Source organism: Gouania willdenowi, chromosome 5, assembly GCF_900634775.1.
Source record: "Gouania willdenowi chromosome 5, fGouWil2.1, whole genome shotgun sequence".
In the NCBI taxonomy this organism is placed as follows: Eukaryota; Metazoa; Chordata; class Actinopteri; order Blenniiformes; family Gobiesocidae; genus Gouania; species Gouania willdenowi.
In genome coordinates, this window is record NC_041048.1 from 14570752 (window position 1) to 14580604 (window position 9853).

Consider the following 9853-nt stretch of genomic DNA (forward strand, 5'->3'; position numbering starts at 1 on the left):
TATCATAATGTCTGAATAAATGAAACCGTAACATATTATTTCAAAAAAGAAGACAAAATGAACTTGCTGGAATCAAGAAAGCAATTCATTTTATTTCCAGGGCATGCAATGAACAGTAACTCATTAATTGTGGGGCAGATTTATTGTTTCACCTTATCCTTTGTCACTCTACGCTCTATTACTTCCTCATTGTTGAATCAGTGTTGGTGTGGTTCAGCACTCTTACATTTCCTTCCCACACTTAACACGCAAGACAGTTCAAGGAAATCACTCCTTTCTACGCTTTGATCTACTTCATAAAAATGTTCATTACAAAGCACATTGTTACATCCTCTTCCATGACATCTGCTTTGAGGAAGCAATGAAGGATCTTCTTGTATTGCTGGTGCTGCTGATCGCTCAAACTCTCACGGTAAGCGCTTTAAGTCTGTCATGAATAACAATAATAATAAAGAGTCGATTGATGTCAGTCATTTAACCAGAAATGAAAGCACTGCTTTATGTTGTCTTTGTAGCAAGTTGTGATATACAGTATAATCCATAAAGTAAGGTTGTTTGTTGTAACTGGCTATAGCTGTTTAAATGTTATTTGCAATTATTTTTACGTTGTGCTTTAGGGCTTTTTCTTTGTATGGGTAGCAGTACCCCAGTATGTATATAATTTATATATTTTTGTAGACCTGGTAAGGCCAAGAGAAGAGGGGAGAAAAACATCATGCTCAAGCTTCTTTGATTATTTTGTTCCATCACGTGATGCTCACGCACACCATGCATAAAGCCTGTGACTCAGATGTGAAGCTTCAGTGTCGTCGCCTACATTTCCTGTGACTTGAGAAACTCACTGCTGAAGTCAGCCTTTTCTTGTTTGTTAGCCATGTACTTTCAGCACCGTAACACTGGGTATATTTGGCCTATGCCACATCCTCTCACTTTACACAGAACTCTGCCACCTTGCAATGGGCCGACATCCTTGTAATCTACCCATAGCCTATGCTTGATGTCAGCTCATATTTAGAGTAGAATAGACCTTTATTGATCCCAGATGTGAAATTCACTTTTGCAGCATCACAATACAAGTGAAAACAAAATCAATATTAACATAAGATAATAGTGCAAATTATAGAATTGTAGGTCAGACATAAAATGAAAAAAAACAACAACGAAACAAAAAACACAACAATGTACAAATGACAATGCAAGAAATTGGGTTAGGGGAAGTCAGCGTGTTAAACAGTCTGATGGCAGTGGGCACAAATAATTTCATCTTTATTTTATATAGAGCTTTTCAAAAAACACATAAACAACACAATATTACATAATTAAAGTATGCCTGAAGCGCTCCGCCTGAAGGATCTGTTGGTGGTCCACAGCTCCTCATAGAGAGGGTGAGAGGAGTTGTCCTAAATCGCTCCTCTCAGCTACTGTCTACAGTCCAGGTCCAGTCCAACCACACAGCGGAACTCACCAGTTTATTGAGGGGTGTTTTTTGCCTCACCAGCGTTGATGGTACACCACTGCATAGATCAGTGCACTGGCCACCACAGCTCTGTCCCTTCCTTTAGACACTCAGATCCTTCATTTCATGTCCAAAGAGGAATATTCTGCCTCCTTAGCAGCTGGATCCAACAGATCCCTCTAAATCTGCACAACCTAAAGCATGAATAGAGTATGAATAAATGAAAAAGGTCCACACGTATGAGATCTGGCACACTGGATGTTATTTTGACAACAACTGCTGCTTCATGCTTAGCTCAGGGAACAATTGGTTATAGGTCGAGTTGTGCTGCGAAATTAGAAAGGTAAAATATGCTTAGATAACTTTGTATGAATGTAACTACACATATTCTGTAAGAGTTGCGTGTTGTACTTCATGTCTTCTGCTTCTCTGCTCTACAGAACTGTCAGCCCTATCAGGCTGATTCAGATGGGAAATGTCAAGATACACTGCGCGAGTACCCGCTCGATGGTTCAACTTTGTGTTGTAAGAAGTGTCCCCCTGGTAAGTCATTTGTCTTTTTTTTTCTATTGTAAATATATGGCAGTGGCTATCCGTACGGTTGCCGTATCAATGTACCAACATTCTATTCGTACGCAGCTCCCCTATTTGGCCAGTTTAGGTCACGTGACTAAGACTAAACCTTACCCTAAACCATAACCATAACCCTAACCCTAAAAAATGTTGCAATATTGGGTTATAATCTAACCCAACCCTAACCCTAAGACTTGTACTTGTACTTTGGTAACTCAACCAATAGCACCGGGGGTTGTCCGTACGGCAACCATACAAATAGACACTTTCATGTTCTGCCAAGCAGTTACATACAGTATATGCTCAGATTAATGTAGAGTTAATGGGGGACTCAATTACAGAGGGAAATGAAGGCAGGCAGCAGGTCACCGTTGAAACATCAGGAAAAACCGGAAATTTCAGCTTGTGTGCAGCATTAGCTTTAGCAGCTAACTCGGTCTTTCTGCCTTGGAGACTGATGCCACGTTTGCGCAAAAAATCTTTTAAGGAATCAGCGCTCCAACGGCAAAAATAATCAAAATCTCGGTCAGACTCGCTTTCTACAGCCATGGCGAGTTTATCCCTCTTGACCTTTGACCTAATGTGGAGGAACCAGTCACGTGCCGTGAGCACTAGGGTTGGGTAGGCGGGGCGTTGCAAATCGAGACCACCAATGTCAACACCAATGACAATTCCATATGTTTCTGCTGGCAAGTCGTAATTCAATTCAATTCAACTTTATTTGTATGGCGCAATTTACAACAAAGTTATCTCAATGCGTTGATCAAAATATAAAATTCATAATAATAAAGAAACCCCAATAAGATCCACATGAACAAGCATTTAGCCATTTAACAAAATCAACCTCATAAGATACTATTAAAGAAACATAAAAAAATTATTTAATATAGCCTCCATACTCTCCCAACAAAATATATCTCATGACACGGCAGCGCATCCGTTGTTTGTGTTTGAAACACAGAAACACGAAGAAAATGACAACAACAACTCGGAACAGCCGAGGTGAGGTGCATCCACAAAGCCAATCCTTCCTTTTGTACCATTCACTGTAGAAAATACCAACAATTTTCTGACCTTACCTTTGCTGAAGGTCTGGTAGCTCAGGTGTTGGTCTCCCATCTTTTAAAAGCTGTCATTTTACCTCAAAAGAAAGTTTCTCTATCATCTCTAGCGCTGTCATCCTGCCTGTAGTGTTATCCCGCCCACTAGCTAGAGAACGTAGCAGCAGCGACCACGCTGGATCAGTTCACTAATGCACTGTGAAGGTACGTATAGCATTTAACATAGCGCCTTTGGACGTAAATGGTTTTCATCTTGGGAAACTGGCAAACACATAAAAACACGCTATGGGAACAGAGGCAGAGCAGCAACGTGCTTTTGGGAGGGGGTGTGGCCTCCTCCTGCCTTACAGAGGAAAGAGACTGTGCAGCATCTCTGCCGTACCAGGAAATAGCGATGTTTAGTCATTTAGGCTATGAAAAGCACAAAATACTGACACTTTCAAACTTATAGGTACTGTAGGCAATCGGAAATGGAAAAATAAATAATTTATAATTATACTATAATGAAAACAAATAATCAAAATATCAATTCATCCTTGGATAGGCACTGCCTACCTTGCCTACCCTGACTGCACGTCACTGGGATGAACTGACCCAGCGCAAGAGTGTGAAAAGGCTTATTGATACTCATTAATGCTTGGCAGCAGCTTGCACCTATATTATGGCAATCAGGTGAGCTGGAGATTAGCAGTAGTTTGACACATAACATAATGCCCCCCCCCCCCCCCCCCCCCCCAAACCCCATCCTATACTTTACAAATGCTCAATGTGAAAGATATGTGCCTGTTTTCCTTTTTCAGGATTAGGCTTTACTCTCTCAGTCAAGGTCTTTCATCATTGATTGTGAGTGACAGTTAAAAACTGATACTTATGGCTTAAAACGTGCAATTTGCTGCTTCCCATTGGTGTGCAAGGCATCATCAGGGGCCCACATGCTATTAAAGAAAATTGTTCTGTCTCTAACCAGGTATTTAGTAAATGTGCTTCCTCACACTATACTACGTGTGTCAAACATAAAGGCCACATTCAGCCTGCCAGAGCATCCAATTCAGCCTGTGGAAGGATTTATTTCAACACAAACACAAAACATTGTGTAAATCTTAAAGTTTAGTTCTAGTAGTTTAGTTGCAGGGGCTGCATTTTTTTTTTTTTTTTTGCTTGTCATCACAATTACACTTATATTCAATCGCATATTGTCTTAGGGACATTTATTAATTCCTAAAAATCTTTCAATTCCATAAAAATCCTGATACCTGCATTCATATTTAAGAAAAAATGCTCACAAATTTAAGGACTTTGGAAGAAAAGGTTTTAAAGTTACTGATATCTGAAATGTATGATGTTGTAAGTTATATATACATATTTTTCTTTCATGTGAAAGTTCAAACTTAAGCACAACATTGTTACAATAAATAGTTTCTTCTAAATATGATCTTCTCTGTGTCCACTTAAATTATAATTTGTTATAAACTCAACATTAAATACCATGAACCTTAGCTCAGATTAATGTATTCCATATTTTCCATCTCAAAAAGGCACTTGCCAAAGGTTTTTTTTTGGCCACGTTTACATGGGAGCTTTGATTCCTAATTCTTAAAGCAGAATAAAGTTCCTCTTTAACCTGACCTTGTAAACAATTCCTAATGCTAATTTAATTCTGAATTAAACTTAATTCCGAATTAAGCTTAATTCCGAATTAAACTTAATTCCGAATTAGGTGGCTGGTTTATTCCATTTTTAATTCTAAATTAAATAATTCCTCTTTCTTGTAAACTGGACAGGCTGTAATATCACCAAGTTTATCATTGTAACGGTTGTTAGAAAACAGCTCATGTGTGGTCCTTTGTGTTACAGCCAACGATAAAAGGTTTGTTGTGTGTTTTTCCCGATAGACGTGATATGTCATGTATGTCTCCTGTCCAATCAGAGCTTTCCCAACTCCCAGATCTAAAGCGGAATTAACTAAAGACGAATAAACCGGTTTTCCATGTAAACTTAAATTCGGGAATTACTATTACCATATAAACACTTTAATTCGGAATTATTAATTCGGAATAACTAATTACAAATTAAAAAACATCATGTAACGGTGGCCAATGGCTCATCTTTCACTGCAGTTCATGTAGCCTGTCAAACATCTTCAGGTGTCATTGAACTCTTTTTTTCTCTGTATTGTGTGAAATGACTACCATAATGCCCTTTATGATTAACTCTTTGGTTTGCAGGAAAACGAAGTAACCACACATGCTCTGAGAATTCAGAGACTGACTGTGTCCAATGTGACCCAAACCTTTACACGGAAAGTTGGAACTACCATTCGAAATGCTACCGCTGCACCAAATGCAAATCAAGTTTGTGCATGCAATTTTAATCTTCTAATTACATGTTAGCGCTGTACTTTTCAGATGAATGCACTTCTATTTTCTTTTCTTTTAATTAGAGAAAGGTCTGCAGTATGCCAGGAATTGCTCGTTCGAAGCTAATGCCAAGTGTATTTGTCAACCCGGGATGTACTGCATCATGGATTTTGATGCTCCATACTGCACAGAGTGTAGGAAGTACACAATGTGCCGACCTGGCTATGGAGTTGTTACACCAGGTAGTCGTCACATGAGTTAAAATGTTTCATTTAATATAATTAAACGTTGATATGAGTATCACATGGTGAATAGCCTGTGGACACTGACACGGTGTTTAGTGATGCTCCATTAAATGCTTGTAAACTGCTCCTAGTTGTACTCTTAGAAAACCAGTAACATTTACTGGTACCTTAAGCTATGATAGTTACCCTATATATGCAAAAGTGGGAAGAGATGACAAGCTTTCTATATAGACAAATTTTAAATGTTCAGTTATTATACCCGAGACCGTTGGATGGCAAGTATTTGTGGTGGGATCACAAAAATGCATGTATATATTTGTTTTTTCTAAATAAAAAGCCCATAGGATATAACTTGAATAGAATAGAGAAAAATATTATCTTCATTGTAACGTCACTGTTTCTCCTTTATATTATTCGGCTGTTTGTATTTTGTGTTATAACTTTTTTAGTGCTGGCCAGTGGCCGGTCTTGGTTGGGTCACTTAAAAATACCAAAAAAAATAAATTATCCCTACTATTATTAATAACAATCATGATATATCAAACGGCTGAGATTCAGATCATAACGATGCTTGTATTTAGACTGTCTTTGTGTTTTTGTGACCTGTACCTTATTAACAGCTTAGGTTTAAATAAGTAATAAAAAAAGTCAACAACACAACTAAACCTTGATAGCAAAATTATTCTGATCCACAAATGGCCCAGTGGTGTCACACATGGCAAGTTTATCCGGCCCACATACCGCATGTAATGATGGCACTTGGGCGCTCCGCTCCTGCAAAAGCCTGGCCACAACCATATGTCAGCCAAGGACAGACCAAATAGTAATGGTGCCTTATATATGGGCCACTTTTGGCAAAACTGGCCCAAATAGGTTTCAAGACAAATAACCCACATTTGCAGCATCATTTGTGTTTCAATTTCTGCTCACATCTATTTTATATGGGCCAGAAGAATGCCAAAAGTGCTGAACCATTGCAGGATGTGTTCCACATCCATATGCTACCTGGGAAGGGTTGTCTGACATTTAATGGCAGTCTTATTTCACTTGTAAGAGGCTAAACGTGGCATAATGAATGAATGCATTGAGTGATGGTGTCCTGTTTGTGTGTTACATTGAGGCACAGCAAACTCTGATGTAGTGTGTGAGCAGTGCCTCAGCGGGATGTTCTCAGACACCGCGTCCTCCACTGATCGGTGTCGGCGTCACACAACGTGAGTAAAGAAGAGGCACACGTGCACAACCGCTATGACGACCTCAGGTCTGTGATCTGTGTCTTTGTTCTTTGCAGCTGTAATGACAGGACTTATATCAGAGAAGGCACAGCTACATCAGACACTGTGTGTGTCTCAACGCACCAGCCTGACACTCAAGTAGTGCTCACAACTGCTACTGCACTCATGAACAAGGTGTTAACATTCCCTGTCTCTGTGGTTTCTAATGGACTGAGAGACTTCACACAATCTGCAGGGTCTTCAGTGTCAGAGGAAATGTTCTACCCTTCAACACAAAGCCCTCCACCAACCACAGAGCCGGGCATTGAGCTGAGTATGACAACTAACTGTGTTAGTCCACTAAACAACCAGTTTACAGCAGGGGTGGATTGGGACTAAAGTTCAGTCTGGCATTCCAGACCAGCCCACTATGTTATCAGTGACACCATGTAGAAGCTGTTATTAAATCAGTGATGCTAAACATGTGGCTCTTTATATCTTCATTTTAATTATTATTCCCCCAGAAAACCTTAAAAGGGGGAAACTTGTTAGCGCCTTTTAACCTTATTTTGTTGCCTTTTTTTAACTTCCTTTGTCCCATTTTTGTCCATTTTCAAAAAGTTCTGACACTTTTTTTTCAGACTTTAGCTGCCTCTTGCCAATAATATCCCTTTCTTTCATATTTTTGTCCATTTTTGCAAGTTCTTTTTGACACTTTTATGCAATTTTTGTCCTTTCTTTAGATTTTTTTGGCCACTTTTTATCCAAATAAGTTAACTTTTGCCCAATAAATAGCACTTGTTTTTCACTATTGTTTGACACATTTTGCCCTTTTTCACTATTGATTGCCTCTTTTTCATTTCTTCATTTAAGCTACCTTTTGCCATTGCATATATCACCTGGTTATTTGCCCATTTTATGGCCACTTTTGACCCATTTTAGTCACTTTACACTTTTTTCTTGTCACGTTTTTGCCACTTTTGGACCATTGTTGGCCACCTGTGACCATGTCTGCTTCCACACGCTTGTAAAAAAAATAAACCACGTAGCAGACTGGACTGGCCCACCGGGACAATGCCCGGTATGCCAGATGCCCAGTCCACCTCTGGTGTACAGTGTGCTCAGACTTTGAAGTGTTTTTTAATCTTTCATCTTCTCTGTTGTCTGTGCTTCTGTTAGCTGGAATAGTTGGTGGCGTCAGTGGACTCATTTTGCTGTTAATCATTATTCTGTTGCTGTGTCTCTGCAAAAAAACTTGGCGGAAAGGTATTTCCTCATTTAAAAAAAAGGGCATTGATTGAGAAATATATGATCTATATCAATATTAATATTATGAAATATATTTCAATAAATAAGATGAAAATGTAGCATGTGAACAGACCAACCACTCGTTCTTTTCTCGTAGGTGCAGTGAGATTGCAACGCAAAGTTGATGCTAATGGGAACACTGGGAGAAGTGATGAAGTGAGTTTTTTGTTCAATATGAAACAATAGAAACAGCTTTTTTTCACTCCAAGTTAGATAATTGCAAATAAACAAAAGCTTAGTCGTGAATTGTAAATGTTTTTGGGCATTTGTATTTAGAGTCGGCTCACACAAAGTGAGGAATAGTCAAGATAACATTTGTTTACATTGGTGCAATATAGTTTTAACCAGAGCACTCGGAGAGAGCAAACCTTCTTCAAGCGCCAAATCTCCTCCTGGCCAGATAATGGCAGTGATCTGGATCAAAAATACCATGATCATTCACACTGTAAAGGCTTGGAAGAAATGTCTATTCTTTTATATATTCTATATTTCTATCTCCATTAATGCGCAATCAGAATCTAATCCAGATTTAAAAAAATGATGGGGTGATTAAGAAACCAACTCAACATTACTGAGTAGTATTTCATAAAGATCGGTCAATTATGAACTGAGATATGAATTTTGTTTGAAATTTTGCCAATGATGAGAAAAAAATGTTTTTTTAATTTTTGAAAATGATCCAGAATCAGTATATTGATCTGGATTGACTCCAAAGTTAAATATAATCTTCCATGGTGTAAGATCTGTCGTTGGTTGAATCGTTGTCACAATTTGTTAAATACTTGTGACATAATCCTGATAAAAAAAAACAAAATATATACATATACAGTATATACAGTATATAACAATTTATTCTAGCTGTTAATGCAAAAATTGGTGTGATTGGTAGGTAATAGCTACAGTAAATAAGGAAAAAATACAACTAAACCCTGTGTTATTCCTCATCAGGTCAGCCAGATTTATTTGGAGGACTCTCAGATGACATCAATCACAGTTACTTCACCAGAACAACTATGTCTTCTAGAAAAAACAGACTTTGACAGTGACCCCAATCAGAGCAAAACCATCAGTGAGGTTTCACCTGAAAGTGACAATAACAACAGCCACGAGCCAATAGGCCCTTTACAATCTACGTTACCTCTGGACAGTCAACACCGCGCTTCATTTGAGCCTTCACTTTCCAACTCTGAGTTTGTAGCTCCTCAGTCCAGCACCATCACAGAGCCGTCTTCTCAGCCTACCAGTCTGCTAGTCATCAGCCCTGTGGCTACCAGCCCTCATGTTAATGTCAACATCACCCTGAATATAGGGAACGGCTCATGTGGGACCCCGTCTTTTATTCCTACAAACTTGGCACAGGAAAATTGTGAACTACCCTTTGGAGAGAAAGAAGAGTCTTTTAGTATGCCAATGCAAGAAGACGGCAAACAGACCTTCACGTCTGTTCAGGAGAGCATCAGTAACTGATGTGCATCTGTGCTTTCAAAGACAATATTGAACAAAAGACAAAGGACTCCAGTGCACCTGCACTCTGAGTCTGTCAGACTTTCACAGCAAGACAGTTAATACTTTATTTTCATATCACAGTAGTTTATCTTTACGTTGTTGGATGAATTGTAAATAAAATGGCAGGAATTTG

General features: G+C 38.8%; 1 protein-coding gene across 2 annotated transcripts; it reads left to right on the forward strand.

The window, feature by feature from the left end:
• The first annotated feature begins 204 nt into the window (after positions 1 to 204).
• tnfrsf1b (tumor necrosis factor receptor superfamily, member 1B) lies at positions 205 to 9853 on the forward strand. 2 transcript variants are annotated; one of them, XM_028447890.1, is made up of 9 exons: positions 205 to 412; positions 1897 to 1999; positions 5316 to 5441; positions 5531 to 5689; positions 6813 to 6906; positions 6984 to 7240; positions 8086 to 8172; positions 8312 to 8370; positions 9163 to 9853. In XM_028447890.1, the coding sequence occupies exons 1-9, from the start codon at positions 362 to 364 to the stop codon at positions 9679 to 9681; spliced, it is 1455 nt and encodes a 484-aa protein (XP_028303691.1). In that variant the 5' UTR covers positions 205 to 361; the 3' UTR covers positions 9682 to 9853. The 2 variants fall into 2 exon arrangements, with proteins under 2 accessions (XP_028303691.1, XP_028303692.1); XM_028447891.1 differs by having other exon boundaries at positions 6819 to 6906.

Bases quoted from the DNA above. Each gene is read 5' to 3' on its own strand.
- tnfrsf1b (XM_028447890.1), top strand. From the start codon at position 362: ATGAAGGATCTTCTTGTATTGCTGGTGCTGCTGATCGCTCAAACTCTC. The intron at 8,173-8,311 runs GTATTTCCTCAT...CTTTTCTCGTAG, and splicing joins CAAAAAAACTTGGCGGAAAG to GTGCAGTGAGATTGCAACGC. The intron at 8,371-9,162 runs GTGAGTTTTTTG...ATTCCTCATCAG, and splicing joins ACACTGGGAGAAGTGATGAA to GTCAGCCAGATTTATTTGGA.